Consider the following 20693-nt stretch of genomic DNA (forward strand, 5'->3'; position numbering starts at 1 on the left):
CAGAGGCTGGGGAAGGATCGGGCACCTGAGGCCGGGCAGAGGCACCGAAGGACGGGGGCGGCGCTGCCCCAGGGCCCCCCAGAACCCCACCCCTGTCCCGGGAACACGGAACACAGGCAATTCCCGTTTTAACCTGGAAACGCGGGGCTCACTGTTGGCAGGAGCTGCTGCTGGGCTCCTCAGCATCACTCCCCAAAGCTCTACCGTGGTTTTTACAGGAATTGGGGATGGTCACGTACCCCCCAGAGCTGTGCTCTCCCCCGGCCCAGGGACCCTGGGGACACACGGGGCAGTGCCAGCCGGGGCAGAGCAGCTCCCACGCCCTGAGGTTTGACAAGTGTTTATTTACATCATTTACATCCAGTCCCGGCTGGGTAAAGTGCAGTGCAGGGCCCGGAGTGCCGAGCTCAGCCCTTCCCCTTGGCGGGCAGGGGCTGCGGCAGCAGCTGCGGGTCGAAGTCGTGGCGCAGGAAGCGATGGAGCTCCTCGGCCTGGGGCCGGCTCAGCTGCGCCCCCGCCGCCAGCGCCGGCACCGAGCTGCAAGAGAGGGAACGGGAGGAGCCCCGGGGCCGGGATGGGGCAGCACCGGGAGCTGCTGCAATCACCTCTGCACAGGTGCCCAGCGTGGGCAGCACACTTGAGCAGTGAAAACAGGGAATGCCAGAGGGAAACAGAGCGAGGGGCAGCAGGAGGGAGGGTGGAAGCAGAGCCCGTGTCGTACCCCGGGCTGCTCAGCGTCAGAGACAGGAATGTGTGAAGAGCTGAGATGGGACAGGACAGATCCTGGGAGAGGGTGGGAAGGGCTCTTCCTGAGCAGCTATCCCGGCAGGGAAGGTGCAGGAAGGGATTCCCTGAGCAGTGATCCCAGCAGGAAGGTGCAGGAAGGCTCTCCCTGGCTCCAGGGGAGGAGAAGGAGTGCAAGGCTGGGCCCTGGAGCCCCTGCCAGGCCCTGTGCTGGCCTTACCTGTTGGCCACGGCTGTGATGGAGCTGAAGGAGTGGCAGAGGTTGAGGGCAGCTCCATAGCTGAGGTTGGGAACACTCAGGTAGAAGTTGAGGATGTCCCGGCGGTGCCCCTCTGGCTCTGTTGGCACCTGGATGGCAGCATCCTTCCTGTGCTCCAGCAGAGCCAGCTCCTTCAGCAAAGCTGCAGTTTCCTCCTGGCAGGAGCTGAAGAGGATCCTTATTCCAGCCTGGACCAAGGCTGAGAGCATTCCATCGTAGTGCTGAGTCCTCTGGAAACACCGGGATGTTTCTCCTGAGGAGTGGAAGCACAGGAAAGCAAGATCTGTTATTGTCCAGTGGAATCATTTCATTGCAGGGTTTGGATTTCTGGATTAAAACAAATGTCTGTGCGTGGATGAAGCTGTGCTTGCTCCTGACATGGAATCCCACAATGGTTTGGGTTGGGAGGGACCTTAAATCCCATCCCATCCCATCCCAGCACTGCCATGGCAGGGACACCTTCCACTGTCCCAGGCTGCTCCCAGCCCCAGTGTCCAACCTGGCCAGGGATCCAGGGGCAGCCACAGCTGCTCTGGGAATTGCATCCCAGCCCCTCCCCAGCCTCCCAGCCAGGAATTCCCAATTCCCAATGCCCCATCCATCCCTGCCCCCTGGCAGTGGAAGCCATTCCCTGTGTCCCGCAGCACCCACCTGGCCTGACCCTGTCTGTCTCCACAATCACACAGATCCTCTCGAAGATGCCCTGCAGGCGCTGCAGCCTCTGGCTGAGTTTATTCCTGTTCGCGGGGCTCTGCAGCTCCGACTGGAGCACCCTGTCCACGGCCAGGCGGTTGCTGACGATGTAATCGCTGCTGCCCAGGGAGCAAACCTGCACCCGGAGCCCGTGCCCTGCCCGCAGGCACGACAGCACCTCCGGCCCCGAGCAGATCTCCCGGCTGTCGGCCAGGATGCACAGGGAGGGGCTGTGCTCCCCGGGAACACGGGATATCCCAGCCCCTCCCTGGCTGTGCTCCCCGGGAACACGGGATATCCCAGCCAGGGAGGGGCTGTGCTCCCCTGGAACACGGGATATCCCAGCCGGGGAGGGGCTGTGCTCACTGGGAACACGGGATATCCCAGCCAGGGAGGGGCTGTGCTCACTGGGAACACGGGATATCCCAGCCAGGGAGGGGCTGTGCTCACTGGGAACACGGGATATCCCAGCCAGGGAGGGGCTGTGCTCCCCTAGAACACGGGATATCCCAGCCAGGGAGGGGCTGTGCTCCCCTGGAACACGGGATATCCCAGCCGGGGAGGGGCTGTGCTCACTGGGAACACGGGATATCCCAGCCAGGGAGGGGCTGTGCTCCCCTAGAACACGGGATATCCCAGCCGGGGAGGGGCTGTGCTCACCGGGAACACGGGATATCCCAGCCAGGGAGGGGCTGTGCTCACTGGGAACACGGGATATCCCGGCCAGGGAGGGGCTGTGCTCACTGGGAACGTTGGAAATCTGAGCCGTGGCTGAGGAAGGGTTTGGGACAGTGGGACACGCCGAGCCTGAGCTGCTCCCGTGGGTCTTCAAAGAGCTGGGCACCTGTGAGTGTTGAAAATCACAGATTGTGGGAGTTTTACATCAAATCAATAAAAGGATGTTTTGCAGTATCAACACTTTCAGATTGACACTTTAATCCCTGTATCAATCTCCCCACTGAGCTGAGCTGATTATCCCAAAGTTTGGATGACAAAAGCAGCAGCTTTCACTGAGAAGTTCAACAAAACCTGGATCCTGTAAAGGACAGAGATCAGGCTGGGAAGTGTGAGAGATCAGGAATCCAACCTCAGGGAGGTGCTGAAAGCCCTGCATTCAAACCAGGATTTTCTATACAAACCCAAAGAATCAGTGCACACTGCTGTTCCACCATCCTCCATGACCAAGGGAGAATCTAACCCCAGTTTTAATTTGTTCACTCCTGAAATACTCCAGGTTACCCTGGGAGTAGAAAACCTCTAGAAGCAAGGAAAGGGAGATGGTCCTGGGAATGTCCAAGGCCAGGCTGGAACAACCTGGTCTATGGAAGGTGCCCCTGCCCGTGGCAGGGGTGCAATGGGATGGGCTTTAAGGTCCCTTCCAACCCAAAGCATTCCATGATTCCTGACTCCTGCTGCTGCCAGCCCTCAGAAGAGCCCTGGCACAGGAATTCTCTCCCACAAGGAAGCTCCCTGCTTTCCCTGAGCACTGACCTCAGCAGCAGCCTGCAGAGCCGGGTTCCTGCAGCCAGATCCAGCTGGGGGGATGGATGTGCTCCTGCCTGGCTGCTCTGGGGGTGGATCCAGCATCCCAGCCATGGAAGCTTCCAGGCCCAGCAGCCTCTCTGTGTCCTGCCCCCCAGCCTGAGGAGCTGTGGCTTCCCCAGCCCCGCTCCTGGGCTGTGCAGAGGGGGCTGAGGGCAGAGCCTTGGGGAGCTGCCCCTTGCCCTGCCCCGCTTCCAGGGGCCTCTCCCTGCTGGCTCCCATCTCCTCCTCGCTGGAGTCACTCAGGACAATGATTCTGGAAGGTTTCTTCTTCTGCAGGGGGGCAGGAGCGTTCCCTGCCCGCCGGGCCTGGCTCAGCCTCCTCCTCCTGCGGGTCAGGTACCGCTGCCTGCTGCCCTCCCTGGTGAGCAGCTCAAAATCCACACACTCTTCCTCCTCACTGCAGCCACTGGGAGCCTCCTCCTCCTCCTCCTCATCCCCCACGCAGAAACTGTCCTCAGCATAGGCCACGTCTTGCTTGGGGATCTGGGGGGAAACAGAGCCAGGAAAGCTGCAGTGGTTCTGCTGCTCCTCAGCAGGAGGGCCCTTGGCTTATCCAGCCCTCCCCACACACAAATTCTGGGGCTGAGGGGCTTCAATCCCACCCAGTGCCACCCCTGCCATGGCAGGGACACCTCCCACTGTCCCAGGGTGCCCCAGTGTCCAGCCTGGCCTTGGGCACTGCCAGGGATCCAGGGGCAGCCACAGCTGCTCTGGCAATTCCAGCCCAGCCAGGAATTCCCAATTCCCAATCTCCCACCCATCCCTGCCCTCTGGCACTAGGAGCCATTCCCTGGCTCCTGTCCCTCCATCCCTTGTCCCCAGTCCCTCTCCAGCTCTCCTGGAGCCCCTTCAGGCCCTGCCAGGGGCTCTGAGGTTTTCTCAGATCCTTCCCTTCTCCAGGCTGAAGTCTTGTGTTAGAACTTGTAATTTACCAAAAAAAGGCTGCAACTGCTCTGCAAAGCAGGCCAAGAACCTCACTGTGGTCCCACAGGGGAAGTCCCCAAGGAGAGGAGCCCCTGCCTTCCTGCAAGGGGACACAGGATGGGTAAAGCAGAATGTAATCTTATCCCCCAAGGAGTTGCAGCTGGACCCTATTACTAAAGATTAGGAGCAGGTCAGATGATAACAGGCAACACCTGTAAGCAATAAGAACAAGTGGTATAAAAGAGTGGATTGGTGGGAACTGGAGTTGGAGAAGTTAAATGGCTGCTGCAATGACCAAGAACAGTCAGTGCTTAGAGGAGCCGCCTATGAGAAAACATTGAGGAGGTAAGAAATTCTGAGGCTATGGAATCCTTGTACTGCAACGATAAGAGAACTCTTGACATACAGGACAACATAGAATGATACTAGAGCTGTTGTAATATATAAGACAAGCCCTTCCCACCTGGGAGAAGATGGCTGAGGGGTTGAATTCCCTGTGGACCATCTTGTAGCGGCTGCCGAGGGCGGGGCTGCGCACGGAGCTCAGGTACACGGCCCTCATCTCACTGTCTGCAGGGCACAGGAGGAAAAGGAAGTCAGGCTGAGTACAGAGAGAATCTTTAATTCACACCTGCTACACCGTGCTCTCCTCGTCCCTTCGTGGTTTCCCAAAAGCCTGCATTTCCCAAAGCAAAAATCTGCAATTCTCCAGAAATCCCAAAGCCCAGGCCTAAGGATTGAGGATGAAGGAGGGCAGGGATGGGTGGGAGATTGGGAATTGGGAATTCCTGGCTGGGCTGGAATTGCCAGAGCAGCTGGGGCTGCCCCTGGATCCCTGGCAGTGCCCAAGGCCAGGTTGGACACTGGGGCACCCTGGGACAGTGGGAGGTGTCCCTGCCATGGCTGGGGTGGCTCTGGGTGGGGTTTGAGGTCCTTTTCCACCCAAACCATCTTGGGATTCCAAGTGTACCCAGCCTGTGTCATGAAAGCTGCCATTCTATCCCAGAATATCCTGAGCTGTAGGGTCCTACAGGGATCATCCCAGCCCCATCCCTGCCCAGACCCCCAACAATCCCACCCTGGGCATCCCTGGCAGTGTTGCCCAAACCCCCCTGGAGCTCTGGCAGCCTTGGGGCTGTGCCCATTCCCTGGGCAGCCTGGGCAGTGCCAGCACCCTCTGGGATAGTGGAACCTTTCCCTGATCCCCAGCCTGGCCCAGCCCCAGCTGCTCCCTCAGGATGCAGGAGGTTTCCAGGCTGGCAGAGCCCCAGATGCTGTGGCAGGAGCAGCTCCTGAGCCTGGGTGAGGAGGTCACAGACCCTGGCTCCCACCCCAGGGCTCTCCTGGCTCTGGGATGCTCTGGGAGTTCCCCACTCACCATTGAGGGCCTGTGTGGGTTCCCCTTCATCATCAAGGAACTGGGCCAGGGACGGGCTCAGCTCCTCCCCGGCGCTGTCGCTCTCGTCCGACGAGATCCCCTCCGCATCCAGCAGGGACAGCTCGGCCTCCTCCTCCAGGAACTGCCTGCCTGCAGCCTGCACACCATTAGGGCAATTAGCACTGCCTCTAATTAACCAGCACCGCCTTAAATCAGGGCTGAGCCCATCAGTGGGGATCGCTCATATGAGCAAGCAGCCCAATCCTCATGATGATGATAATAATAATAATTTTTTATTGTAGTTATTGCTATAATAATAATAATAATAATAATTCATTTTTTATTGTGTTAAAATATATAAACAAAATATATAAATTTGATATATTTTTATAATATAACATACAATCCCAGAATACCCTGACCTGGAAGGGGTTCACAGGAAATAGAATAAAATATAGAAAAAAAAATAATACGAATAAAAATAATATATATAATGAATATACCATAATAAATATAGTATATTATAATTTACTATAATAAATATACTATGCTAAATTATAATTCTATTATATATAATAGAATTATAATATAATATATAATATGTAATAAATTTAATAAATATAATTGATATAATAAATATAATAATATAATATTTTTACTATAATTTGTTATAGTATTCCTTTTTTTGTTTCCCTTCTGGACAGGAGCCTGACTCCTCTTAGGGTATCCCTGGAGCTGCCCTCTGAGCTGTTCTCTGGTGTCACAGCTGTCACCCAGCCCTGCAGTCCCCTCTGCCCCCCAGGCCCTTTCCCCAGCATTCCTAAATCCCAGCTGCAGTGTCTGCCAGGAGCTGCTGTGGGAGAGCAGAGCCCCCGCCCCACATTCCAGCTGCTCCAAAGCTGAGCTCAGTGTCCCTGGGGGGACACAGTGCCACCCACCTTGGCTGTCACGCAGCTCCTGGCACGTTTGGCTCCTCCTGGCCGGGGCCTGGCCCTGGAGCTGCTGCTGCCCCTCTGGAAATCCCCACTGTCCTCACTGGATGTGTCTGACTGCAATGGGAACACACAGAGTGAGCAGGGCTGCAGCAAGGGACCCTCCCAGCAAGTCACAGAACCCCAGCCTGGGTGGGTGGGAAGGGACCTTAAAGCTGCTCCAGTGCCACCCTGCCATGGGCAGGGACACCTCCAAATAACAGGGCAGGAAAATGGGATTTGGATGAAAAATCAGCTCAAATGTGCCATGAATTTGCCTTTTTTTTTTGTTGAAAGCTCTGTGGCAGGCAGGTTATTTCACCCTTCCTGGCTGCCAAACAACAACTCCAAAGTCACCAAAGGCCCTGGATCCCTGGCAGTGTCCCAGGCCAGGCTGGACACGGGGACAGTGGGAGGTGTCCCTGCCATGGCAGGGCTGGCACTGGGGGGACTTTGAGGTCCCTCCAACCCAAACCATCGTGGGATCCTGTGAAGTGTGGAGACCCTGGCAGGGAACAGAAGGGAGGCAGGAGTGAGTTCCCATTAATTATTGATTATTTCTCCCCATTTCTTTGCTGACCACGTTGGGAGGGCGCCGGCGCTTCCTGGTGACCCGAGCTGGAGACTCCAGGTCGCTCTCATCCATCCCCTGTGGGAACAACATGAACATCAGCACACACAGAAGTTTGTGTTTTGCTGCTTAAATTGCCATTTTGCCTCTCTTGTCTATTTTTTCCCCTCTAAGACTCACATCAGGAGACATCAAAACATTATTTTTTATCCTGTTTTTTCTCTGGAAAACGATCTCTTCCTCGCTGTCACTGCTGGGTCCTGCAGAAAACAGAATAAACAACATTCACCAGAATTGCACAGTTCCCAACACAATTTTGTTAGAGCTGAGCAATCAAACCGTGCCTCTCTCAGAAAAGCACCTCCAAAGGAGATTATTTATTGATCTACAGGGCAAATATTGTTCTCTTCAGCCTTGTTAATCAAAAGAGATAATCTCCAGCTGGGATGGACAATAAATCCTGCTTCCCTGGAGAGTCCTGGGGGGAAGTGATTTCCCCAGGCAGCAGAGGCAGAAAAGGGGAAGAGAAGCAGGACACCAAGAGAAGAAGCCATTAAAAGTTGAGCAAGAGCCATAGTTGTGGCAGCACTTTGTGACACAAATCCCTGTGACAGCAGCGACTGGGGCTGCAAATGTCACTGCCAGAGAGGCCATGGAGCTGTCCCAGGGCTGGAGCCAGGCTGGGAGAGCTGGGAATGTTCCCCTGGAGAGGAGAAGGCTCCAGGAGAGCTGGAGAGGGACTGGGGATGAGGGATGGAGGGACAGGAGCCAGGGAATGTCCCCTCATGGACCCAACTTCCAGCATCTCAGCCATTACTCCTCTTCCTTTCAACCTTCCTACCTCAGCCATAAAACCAAAGTGAGGATCCAAAAGATCCTGGATCCTGTTTCCTAACCACGAAGGTCTGACTCCTGTGCCACCAAATTCCCTACCTGCAGCATGGGATCCATGGAGTTTGGTGTTTTCCAGGCTTTCTGTCCTTCCTGGAGGGGAATCCAAGGCTGATCTCCCAAGGTTCTGCCTCCATGGGCTCTCTTTAACTTGATCTACAGGAGGCTCCTCTGGAATTTGCTCCCTGGCATTTGTGAAGACTTTCATAGAAATTCTTTTGACAGCTTTGATATTCACACCCTTCCTGCTTGTTGGGGTCAGAAGTGCTGAAGGCAGAGGTTCAGGGGGTTCCCTTCCCCTCCTGCTGCCTCCTGACTCGAGGACAGGCCCTGCAGCAGGAGCGCCCTCGGCCCCTTCCCTGCCATTCCTGCCCCTGCTCTGATGTGACAGTGGTGTGGACATGTTCCTGCTCTCAAGCCGCCTGCAGTCCCACCCTGGGGAGGTTTCCAGCCTGGAGCCATCACTCAGGGATGTCTTGGCACTCCCCAGGGCTCTGTTCAGTGTGGGGTTCCCAGTGTTCCTGCTCTCCTCAGGGGTCTCATCCTCGCTGTCCTCGAGGGAGAAGCCCAGGTCGAAGGTGACAGAGAACAAGTCCTGGGAGCAGTCATAGGGATCATCCTTCTCCAGGGCCATTGCTGATGTCCCCATGGGTTCCCTGCAGGGCTGGGTGGGGCTCACACAGGGCAATTCCCTGCCTGGCTCTCCCTCTGTCCCAGGGATGGTCCCAGCTGGACCTGCCCTGGCTGGAGGCTCAGCGCTCATGGGGCTGCCCTCGCCCGTGTCCTCACCAGCCTCATCCTCAAACAAATGCAGACTCTGCTCCTCACCAGGAACGTCAAGGGCAGCCTCTGCTGTGTCCTTGGGAAGGAAAGGCTCCTTTGAAGGGCCGTTTGTCAGGGGCTGGTCCCTGCTGGGAGTGTTGTTTGGGATTTCAGGGAATTCCTCACTGTCAAACAGGCCATCAAAGCTGTCATTCCAGAGCTGCTCCTCTTCAACAGCAGCAGCCGTGGGAGATGACACAGTTTTGGACAAATGGGGACTTCTTGAGGCACAGAGTTCCCTGGGCACTGTCACTTTGGGATTCTCCAGGGAAGGATCAGTTTTTGGGGACATGGGGGAGACGCTGTCCTGCAGTGCCTCTGAGTGACCATTGGGGAGAACTTTTGGGGAAGGAGATCTTGCTCCTTCCTCTCTCATCAGGCTCTCCAAACCCTCCAGTTCATCCCCAGAGGGAGGGGACTGTGACAAAAGCCTTTGCACCTGGGAAAATGTTTGTTCCAGCCCTGGGGGCTCCTGGGGTGGTCCTGGGAGTGTGAAGGAGTCCCTGCAGGATTCGGGGAGATAAAACAGGTCCGAGGCCATGGGGGAGGTCTCATACCCTGAGTCCCCCTGGATCCTCCCCAGGGCCCCACAGGCTTCACCTGCAGGGCTGTTCTCCTGTGCTGCTGGACTGGCAGGGCTTTCAGAGCTATCACTGTTGTCACACAGGTCAATAAATGCATTTAAGTCAAATGTCACCTCCATCCCCTCGTCCTTATCGCTGCCTGGGTGAGAGGGTCCAGGCACAGCAAGCCTTGTTCCTGAGGGAGGGGCAGGGGGCGCCTGAGGCAGCACAGGCACCTCCTCACTGAGTCCAGGGGCTCTTCTGGGAGCCTTGGCTTTGGTTGTTTTAAAGGTGGCAAAGAACTCATTCCTGTCATCACCTGCATCAGGAGGGAATGGTTTTGCTTTGGATTTTGCCAGGTCTTTCCTGGAGCAGCGAGCTCTCTGATGCCAGGGGGGGTTGGCCATGGAGGGATTCCTTTTGTCCCCTGCAATGTTCACATCTTCCATCCGTAGGTGAGGCTGGAGCTCCTGCTCATAGCTGCAGTCTCCCTGGGGACACAGGGCACAGGTTACCAGAGGCACAGCCAGGGCTGCTCACAGCCTGCTCCAAACAGGGATGAAGGTTTTGTACTCCTGCAGAACTTCCCACAGACTCTGATCAATTTTTCATGATATAAATCTGCTGTTCAAAAGGCAACCAGCTCTGTTAAACATGCACAGTGGACCTGGACATGGAAGATCTGAGCAGAACAATTATTTTTGGGCAGTTCAGGCAGATGAATCCCTGGATTCCTTCATCACTGAAATTACATGAGGTACTTTTATAGAGGGTGAGGAAAATGACTTTATAATTAGAGATTGGCTTGTCTGAAGATATTTCTGGAAGCAAGATCCAAAGCCACCTTCCAGGAATTTGAAGACTGATCCCTGACAGGGTTGGGGATCCTCTCTGGTTGCAGCAGGCAAAGCAAACTGTGCACTATTAACAGATTTTGTCATTAATCATCATCACCATCATTTCAACACCAATTTCACACAGATGCTGATGCTTAAACCATCCATTCATAAAGATATCCAAAGAAATTCCAAGTCTGGATTTTTTAACTAAAGCTGCCTTAGGAGAAGGCTTAATAAAAACAGTGAGGAAAAGAATTGTCACAAGAGGGCTTTGGGATGATTTTGATCTGGCAGGTTGTAAATAATTTGTTTACCTCAAGCCTGGTCAGAACACAGACTCAAGACCTGGAATTCTTTGTCTGAAATGCAAGAGGAACAGCAGCCCTGGTTCCAGTTCAGTGCCCAGGTGTCACCTGAGCAGAGCAGCATGGAGTGACAATAAAGGGTCTGATAAGGGCCTGTTTGGGTTTATCTCAGGAGCAGCTCCCCCTGCACAAGGGCTCAATTCAAGCATTTCAGCGTTCGTTACACAAACAAGACAGAAATTAAATGGATTAAGGATTAATTAGCTGCCAAACCACTGAACATGAGTGAAACAGGAGGAGGTGCTGTCCCTGCTCACCCCACAAGGTTCTGAGAGTGCAGCGCTGATCAGGCTTGGTCCAATACTGCCCTACAACCCAAAATCAACCAAAGTGCAACCCCAAAGCCTACAAACCCAAAATCAACCAAAGTACAACCCCAAAGCCTACAAACCTCAAACTCAAACAACCCTAAAACCTACAACCCCAAAATCAACCAAAGTACAACCCTAAAATCTACAAACCCAAAATCAACCAAAGTACAACCCCAAAACCTACAAACCTCAAACTCAAACAACCCCAAAACCTACAAACCCAAAATCAACCAAAGTGCAACCCCAAAGCCTACAAACTCAAAATCAACCAAAGTACAACCCCAAAACCTACAACCCCAAAATTAACCAAAGTACAACCCCAAAACCTACAAACCTCAAACTCAAACAACCCCAAAACCTACAAACCCAAAATCAACCAAAGTACAACCCTAAAATCTACAAACCCAAAATCAACCAAAGTACAACCCCAAAACCTACAAACCTCAAACTCAAACAACCCCAAAACCTACAAACCCAAAATCAACCAAAGTGCAAAACCCAAAACCTACAAACCCAAAATTAACCAAAGTACAATCCCAAAACCTACAAACGTCAAACTCAAACAACCCCAAAACCTACAAACCCAAACCCAATCAAACTATAACCACCAAAACCTATAAACTCAAAATTAAGCAAAGTACAACCCCAAAACCTACAAACCCAAACTCAATCAAAATACAACCTCCAAACCTTACAAACCCAAACCCAATCAAAATACAACCCCAAAACCTACAAACTCAGAGCCAATCTCCAACACTCAAAACTTACAAACCCAAACTACAACCTCCAAAACTTACATACCTAAAACTCAAAGTACAAGCCTCAAAACCTCCAAACTCCAAGTCAAACCCCTAAACCTAATCAAAATACAACCCCTAAACCCTACAAGCCCAAACCAAATCAAACTACAACCCCCAAAACCTCCAAACCCCAAACGCAAACTACAGCCCCTAAGCCCCATCCAAGTACAACCTCCAAAACCTACAAACCCAGACCCTCTCAAATACAGCCTCCAAACCCTACAAATTCAAACCCACTCAAATACAGCCTCCAAACCCTACAAATTCAAAATCACTCAAATGCAACCGCTAAAAGCTACAAATTCAAAATCACTCAAATACAGCCCCCAAAACCTACAAATTCAAACCCACTCAAATACAGCCCCCAAAACCTACAAATTCAAACCCGCTCAAATACAGCCTCCAAACCCTACAAATTCAAACCCACTCAAATACAGCCTCCAAACCCTAAAAATTGAAACCCACTCAAATACAACCCCCAAACCCTACAAATTCAAACCCACTCAAATACAACCCCCAAAACTTACAAATTCAAACCCACTCAAATACAACCCCTAAAAGCTACAAATTCAAAACCATTCAAATACAACCCCTAAAACCTACAAATTCAAAACCATTCAAATACAACCCCTAAAACCCACAACCCCCAAACCAATGGAGTTTCCCAGAGCAGCTGTGGCTGCCCCTGGATCCCTGGACTTTGGGGCACCCTGGACAGTGGGAAGTGTCCCTGCCATGGCTGGGGTGGCACTGGGTGGGATTGAAGGTCCCTTCCCACCCAGAGCTGTGTGGGGCTGTGGGATCCAGCAGGATCAGTGGGGAATTTCCCAGGAATGTCCCCCCACAGCCCCTGAGTGCTGAGAGAGGAGCTCAGCCCCGCTGGAGCCTGGCAGTGCTGCTGGGGCCAGGGACAGCCCAGAGCCAAATTTAGCACTGAGGGCAGAGCTGGGTGACCTGCTTTGGGCTCAGGGCTTGTGTAACTGCTCCACTTCCACCCTAACACTTTCACCTGCACAAAACACCCTGTCCCAGCCAGGCCACCCTGTGCTGGGACACTGAAAGGGCACTTTTGGGATTAGCACGGGTTGGCCTGAACGTGCACAAATGGGGAACCTTAAATTACCTGCCCAGCTCCCCTCTAACCCAGAGCTCCAGGGTGTACCAGCTCCTCAGAAAATAGGTCAGGAGCAGGAAAACAGCTCTGGGATTATTGTGCTCAATCAATGAGCCTGCCCGGAGTCACTGATTCACTTTAAAAAACAAAATATGCCTTAGCATTGAGAATAGGAAGAGAAAATGAAAATTTTAATATTAAATGTAAAATGATAATATATTAATATAATAACACTGTATATATTATATACTATATTATTATAGAGTATATTATATTATTATAGAGATATTATAGACTATATTATTAATATAATATAATATAATATAATATAATATAATATAATATAATATAATATAATATAATATAATATAATATTGTCTATATAATATTGTCTATATTATATCTTATGTATTATGTAATATATATTACATTATATTATTATAACTAACTATAATATTATTATAATAACTATAACTATAGTTATATAGCTATATAACTATATAGTTATTATAATAATCATATTATTTTATATTATAGTTATAATATTATATAAGTTATCAAATTATTTATTTATTGAATTATAATAGTATAGATTATAATATTATGTGATTATATTAATATTATATATTTTAAAATTCTTTTTTGATATGTAAATAGATGTGTAATAATACCCATTCTGGTTCCCAGTATTTAAATTTAATGCATCAAGTACCAAAATTGAAATTACTCCCTCTCTCCTCATGCTCTGCTTTGGATGCACATTTTCTGACAAGATTCCTCTGCCTGATGAAACCCTGGTGATGCTGCTGTTTGAAAATTCAGGATAAACCCATAGACAGCTACAATGTGGGTTTTTAACAATTAAAGCCTGAGTGAAACCCTGCAGAATTCCCCCTTTGTGTGCTCTGGCCAAGCAGAAGCTGCTCCTCACTCAGACTCTCCCAGCCCTCCCCATCCCCTCCTGGAACAGCTTCAGGCCCCTTTCCAGCCCAAACTCCCTGTGATTGCAGGAGTTTGTTCTGGTCACCCTTCCCATCTTTTCCCAGAACTGCTGCTTTGCTGCACTGATGCTCCCTGCCCAAAGTTCTGGTGCCCTGAGCTCAGACCTGCCTTTACTCATCAGCCCTTCCAGGAACTGGAATCAATCCCTGCTCCCTCACTGCTCCCTTTCCAGAACACACTTCAGGGCAAGAAGCACTGTCAAAAACTTGGTTTTGGAGGTTTAAGTGTATTACGTGAGATGATCTTTAACAATTTATTTAGTTGGGTCATGGAGGAAGCCTGAGGGACACAGAAACCCCAATTTCCTTCTACCAAACTGAGATAATTCCCTCCCTAATGGTGTCACATTAGTGATGGATCTGCTCATCCTGTGGGGTTTTGCTTTCTGCTACCCAATAAAAACAGCCTAAGATCCCTAAAAAGAAGGATGGTTACAAACCCCAGGATATGTGCCCTGGCAAATATGGGAGCAGGAGCAATAAAGAGGCTGAAGAAATGAATGTTCAAGAACATCAGGAAATAAATGAGGATGCCCAGAAAAGCTGTGGAAGTGCCCAGGGCCAGGCTGGACAGGGTTGGAGCAGCCTGGGACAGTGGAAGGTGTCCCTGCCATGGCACTGGACGGGATTTAGGGTCCATCCAACCCCAACCATTCCAGGATTCCATAAGAACATTCCCATTTAGTGAGAACATGCCCTGCCCCTGCTCTCTTTGTGTCTTTGGCATGGCAGAGCTGGAAGCTGAGGGCAGGGATCCATGGAATGGTTGGGCTTGGACCATCCCAAATCACTGTGACTCCTCTGTTCTCACTGGAAGCACACCCCCAGCCCCAGGAAAAGCACCAAGCACCTGCAATTCCAGCTCTATAAACAACCCAGCCCTGGTCTCAATTAATGCTTGAATTTAGAAAATTTGGCAACAAGATCAGAAGAGGCAACTCAAAGGAACTACTTGAATTGGAGAGCTGAGATTTTGGGGCTCCCTGGCACACCTCACCCTCCAAAACCAGCCCAAAGCCTTCCACCTTCTCTGGAAGCAGAAGTTTTGACACATCTCAGAAGAGGATTTTAATCAGAGAGAATTTATGGGCAATGAGGGCCTAAAAAACCCAGATAAAACCATTTCATTGCCCTTATTTGAACCATTTTTAACTTTACATTTTTAACTTTACATTCATTTTGTCTCCTGAGCAAAAAGGTCCAGCTGGCTGAAAACACCAAATTTTCCCCCAAAACACATCTGACTTAAAACTCCAAAGGCTTGGGAAGCCTTTTCAGGTTCACTGGGATTGCAGAGTATCCTGGGAAGCTTTTCCCTGCTGGCAGAGGATCCCCTGAGGCAGCCCCAGCCAGATGATGAATGACAGCTGATTCCAGAGCCAGCAGCTCCAGGCTCATCCCAGGGTTAGGAGATGTGCTCCTCCCAAGGTGTGTGGAGTCAGAGGGTGAAAAACCCAGACAATCCCAAACATTTTGGGATTTATTTTGTTTTTCTTGTGAAAAGCTGTGAGTTCCCACTGCCAGCTTGGAAATGAGAAAGCTCCAGAGTGACCCTCCCAGTCTGGACACTAAAATGAAGCATTCCTGCTCTCCTAAGGAAAAACAAAGCACTGGCACTTGCCCTTTTCCCTGAGAAACCTGGACAAATATCATCCCCCTCCAAGGATCACTCTGCCCGGCCTTATGTCCAACAGCACACTTGAATTTGCAAAAAAATGCTTAAAAGAGATGGAATAATTTTGCAGAAGGACAACTTGATTTGTTCCCATCCTGCACCAAAAATGCCCCTGGGAGTAAATCCCCCATCTGCCCCACAGGCGTTGCTGTAGCAATAAAGCCCTTGGGGCATTAAAGGCTTTTCTGGATGTGCCTTTTACAGGGGTCATATCTGGACCTTCCTTCACTTTTTTATTTTCTTTTGACTGGGCCAACTTCTTCTCTAAGATTTTAAGAGCATATAAAACCAGTTTTTTTTTTTTTTTTTGCCAATCCTTTTCACTTCATCTATTAAAAAAAAAAGCCTTTAAATTGACTTTTTTAAGCTATTATACAAAATATAAATAATAATATAAAATGCAAATTTCTTGAATCACTGAATGAATACAAGAAAAGGAAAGCCACACATCTGTGAATTTCTTCTCTAACAGAAAACACCCAAAAAACCACACAAATGCCTTTTGTGCTGGTTTCTATTAGGTCATGACAAATCTCTGAATGAAATTCTGCCCAAGAAATAACTGAGCAGAAATTTCCAGATCATTTGGTTATTCACTGTAAAATAATGATTGCCCTGATTTTATGTTTCAGCCCCCAGTAAGAAAATGATCAATAAAACTGTGGTTTGAGGTCCCCTCTCTCAGGTATTTAAGGAAAGAGCTGTGACCTGTGTTGGTGTTAAACCCCTCTGGTAATTAAGCACCGTAAATGAACGTCACAGATGAGCTGGGTGTAATTAGCCATGGAATATTTATAGCAGGAACCTGGATGCACAGCACATCCATGCAAACCCTTCCACCAGAGGATCATGGAAGGGTTGGAAAGGATCTGAAACCCCACCCAGAGCCACCCCTGCCATGGCAGGGACACCTCGCACTGTCCCAGGGTGCCCCAGTGTCCAGCCTGGCCTTGGGCACTGCCAGGGATCCAGGGGCAGCCCCAGCTGCTCTGGCAATCCCAGCCCAGCCAGGAATTCCCAATTCCCAATCTCCCACCCATCCCTGCCCTCTGGCACTGGCAGCCATTCCCTGGCTCCTGTCCCTCCATCCCTTGTCCCCAGTCCCTCTCCAGCTCTCCTGGAGCCCCTTCAGGCCCTGCCAGGGGCTCTGAGCTCTCCCAGGACCTTTCTCTCCTCCAGGGGAGCATTTTGAATTCCAGTGGGAAACCCCCAGCCTTGGGAGCACTGTCAGTGCCTCCCAGGAAGGCAAGGATGACTTCAGGGAATGTCACTGAACCTCTGACAAGAGCTCAGTGTCAGAGCTGTCAGATCAGATCCCATAGGACAGTGCTGCCTCTTCCCTTTTTGTGGGACACTTTTGGTGTCCCTGGACTGGCACCAGCTGGCTCAGTGTAAGAAAGAGCCCAGGAAGCTCTGGAGTTAATTTAAAACCCTGGTGTCAGTGCTGAGTCCAGCCCTGCCAGTGCTTTGTTTCTCCCTGGGACACTCCAAAGGGTGAGTGTCACCTTGTGTCACCTTGTGTCACCTCCTGTGCTCCTGGGGCACCCTGGGCACACCAGGGACACCCTGGGAGGAAGGTGAGGAATGAGGAAGCTCCACACCTGCACCTCTGCCTGCTGGCACAAATGGAGCACGCTGGAGGCCAACCCAGCTGGAGCTCACCCTGCACAAAAGGAGGCTCAGGGGGCACCTGCTGATTCTTGAACTATTTATTTCCCTGTTCCTGACATCTCAAGCTGCACCAAGGGAAATTCAGGTTGGATAGTAGGAAAAGGTTTTTTCCAGAAAGGGTGATAAAGTTCTGGAATGGCTGCCCAGGGAGGTGGTGGAGTCCCCATCCCTGGGTGTGTTTAACAAAGCCTGGATGTGGCACTGGGGGCCAGGGTTGAGCTGAGCTGTTGGGGCTGGGTTGGACTCCATGATCCTGAAGATCCTTTCTAACCCAGGGATTCTGTGAATTCTGTCCCATCCCTGCCCTCTCCCCCTGCAGTGTGTCCTTGAGCCCAGCTGGGGACAGGGACTGTTAGAGTGGGAAACAGATTTGTAAAAAATTCTCCAAGCCTGACAGAAGGCTCACACAGTGTACAGCTGTATACAAACCTTGAAATTAGAAATGCTGACTTAAAAATACCATAGAATAAGACAGAAACTGCTGAAAAAATTAAACTAGAAACAAGTTTCAAAGGATGGCCTTACAAATAGGACTAAATACTCTAGAGAAATAGAACTATGAAAGATGCATTGTAATAGGACACACAAAGAGTTATTTTAGATAATTAGCTTTAAGGCATTTACAACATAGTGTAGCTAAAGCTGATAGGCCAAGAAACACTTATAGTGTAATTAAGAAATAGCTTCTGATTGTGATAGCATGAATTATAACACCTGTATTGTCTCACCCTTCTCATGAGACTGAAAATGGAATAAAAGTTTTTAAAACACCTCTCAGTTACCCCATCTCTGGGTCAGAAAAAGACCTAATCCAACATCAGAGGAGTCAGGAATGTCTCTGGTGGGATGGAGAAGCTTTGGCCAGGTCTGATCACAGCCTCCCTTTCACACCCCAGGAGCACAACCACAATGTCTCCATTCTCCTCCTTGATTAGCCCTGGTATTATTTAGGAAACTCTGGCAGCTTAGCAACAGCTTCTGATGACCTAAAAAACCTCCACGTGCTGAAAGGCAACATTTGGGGAGCTCAGCTGGAGGGAAAAATAAGGTGGTGAACCACTGAAGCCTCCATCCACCTCTGCACCCCCTTCCTTGTGCCTTGCAGAAGGATTTCTGCATCCATCCCTGTCAGAAAACAAAATTCCCATCTCCCAAACAGTTCCCATCCATGTTTGTTTGGCTTAGTTCCTCTTATCCCTTAATTCTTAGGAACAATTGGCTTTTCAGTTCATAAAAACAAGCTCAAAAAGCCTAAAATAAATCCCCATAAACATGCCATGGGCTCCTGCATGACTTTTCTGTCAGCTTTTGATGTACACACGATATCAAACTCTTCCCAAATCCTGGAATAGTTCTGATATCCCTTCGTGGTGGCTTTGCTCCTTGGCATTTGGAGCTCCTGTATTTCATGTCATTCTGTCACAAAGTGATACTGGAATCCATTAAGAAAAGACTGATTTAAGGATGGGGTTTTTTTCCCTTTTTTTAAACAGTTTATGTGGAAAAGCTTAGGAATCACAGCACAGCAGTGAGAGACATTTTTAAACAAGATTAAATACACATAATTCGTTTCACAATTACTGTTTTTTTTTTAATTTTCATTCTTTTTGAACTATTCTAACTGTGCATTCAGCCCTTGGGCAGGTTTCTTACCTGCTGGTGCCTCATCAGCTCCATCATCTCCATGGCCCCGATGAAGAGGTGACAACGATCCGAGTGATCCACCAGGGATGTGGGCAGAGGCTGATTCTGCCAAACGCTCCACTCAGACAGGGAGAGCTCCCGAGCTGCCCCTTCCTCGGGCTTCTGCAGGGGAAACTGGCATGGCAAAGGAGATTTTCAGCAGGGAATTTTTTGGCTAAACTTCGCTGTCAGGGACAATTGTCACAGACAACTTTTATTAAAAATATTTTCCTTAAGATTTTTCCTCCTGAGAAGCTGAGAGGCCTCAGGAACAAAATGTAACCAATGGTTATCTGCTGCTGTGGAATGCAACAGGGGCATCTGGGATTTGGCTCATGTGGTTGTTTCTAATTAATGGCCAATCACAGCCCAGCTGGCTCGGACAGAGAGTCCAAGCCACAAGCCTTTGTTATCATTCTTTGCTATTCTATTCTTAGCCAGCCTTCTGATGAAACCTTTTCTTCTATTCCTTTAGTATAGTTTTAATGTAATATATATCATAAAATAATAAATCAGCCTTCTGAAACATGGAGTCAGATGCTCATCTCTTCCCCAGTCCAAAACCCCTGAGAACACGGTCACAACAATAAATACAGAAATGCAGAGAAGGATTTAAACATCTGGTCTGAAATAAAACCATCACGAGCAACCTGGGCGAGGGGAAGGTGCCCAGGTGTCCCTGCCCAGGGCAGAGGGTGGAATGAGATGGGTTGAAGATCCCTCTAAACCCAAACCATCCTGGCACTCTGTGAACACAGCATCCTGCATGGAATTCTTAAAAACAGGAGCAGAACTTAATGGATACTGAGACTTCCTAATATAATTTTAATTTATCGACCCAACTTTTAATTTACAGACCTAACTTTTTACTTACAGACCCAACCTCAAAGACCCATTTCAAACATCCAGTTTTTAAATTCTTGACCTCAAAAACCCACATGTAAAACTCAAAAAGGCGTTTTTATAACAGACTTCCTTCAAATCCAGAGTTAAGTCTGGCATTTCCAGCATCCTTCAGGCCTCGTGTCCAAGGCAGCATTGCATGGAACTCACTGGTGTTTCCTCCAGCTTTTCCAAGGTTTCAAACTGAACTCGAGGCAATACTGGTTCCTTTATCCCATCACTTTCCTTAATCCTGTAGAGCCTGTCCCATATTTCAAACTCCTCAGGTGACAAGGACCAGCTCTCATGGGAGTTTGTTTTCTTTTGGCCTGTGGGGGGAAAAACAACAACAGGAAAATGTTACCTGCTGTAGGAAAAGGGATGCACAGAATAAAAGAACTTGCTGTGGTACCAGGCACAAAAAATAAAATCTCTCTGAGCCACAACCAAGAGCAGATGCAGAGAATCTGAATCCAGGGACAAGCATCCAAAGAGTGTTAATGTTTTTTATGAATAAATATCATTAAACAGCTGGTTTGGGGCAAGGCATCACATAAAAATACAGACAGATATAAATCACTATCCCAAATAATGCCAAATCCTTTCAACAGCCCTGGCTGGGAAGTGATTCCAAAGAATCAGAGTTGAGAATGTGTTGAATGATTGTGTTCAGGCCAAATGTGTGAAGCTGAAAGAAAAACAATGAAGGTAATTTGCCAGATTCAGGGGTGGATCTGCAGCCCAGGCTCTTTTGGGAATTAATGCCACAGAGGAGGAATCAGGATCTCTCAGTCCTGTCAAGGTCCAGCTGCCAGGGCTGTGTCTGCACAGAGCAAACCCAGAGTCCTGCTCAGGTCCTGTCCAGGAGAACCTGGAAAAATGAACCAACACTGATGTTCCTAAGGCCATCACTGAAACATCCCAGAAGATCAACACTGCTGTGGAGTATTTCTGACTCAGGTGTGGAGGTCACTTTCCTGAAGAGATAACA

General features: G+C 49.7%; 1 protein-coding gene across 2 annotated transcripts in view; it reads right to left on the reverse strand.

Annotated features, from left to right (window-relative positions):
• Positions 1-324: 324 nt before the first annotated feature.
• FANCM (FA complementation group M) overlaps positions 325-20693 on the reverse strand; it is a 59927-nt gene continuing 39558 nt past the window's right edge. For both annotated transcript variants that reach the window (XM_077180898.1, XM_077180897.1), the window contains exons 12-23: positions 19874-20031; positions 18791-18955; positions 8019-9852; positions 7266-7345; positions 7095-7163; positions 6482-6592; positions 5544-5700; positions 4629-4735; positions 3188-3724; positions 1655-2540; positions 965-1256; positions 325-537 (exon numbers count right to left, since the gene is read on the reverse strand). In XM_077180898.1, the coding sequence (XP_077037013.1) occupies positions 408-537; positions 965-1256; positions 1655-2540; positions 3188-3724; positions 4629-4735; positions 5544-5700; positions 6482-6592; positions 7095-7163; positions 7266-7345; positions 8019-9852; positions 18791-18955; positions 19874-20031 (4526 nt within the window). In that variant the 3' untranslated portion in view covers positions 325-407. The remainder of the gene's footprint in view (positions 538-964; positions 1257-1654; positions 2541-3187; positions 3725-4628; positions 4736-5543; positions 5701-6481; positions 6593-7094; positions 7164-7265; positions 7346-8018; positions 9853-18790; positions 18956-19873; positions 20032-20693) is intronic.

The sequence above is a fragment of the Agelaius phoeniceus genome, chromosome 6 (genome assembly GCF_051311805.1).
Source record: "Agelaius phoeniceus isolate bAgePho1 chromosome 6, bAgePho1.hap1, whole genome shotgun sequence".
Classification (NCBI taxonomy): domain Eukaryota; kingdom Metazoa; phylum Chordata; class Aves; order Passeriformes; family Icteridae; genus Agelaius; species Agelaius phoeniceus.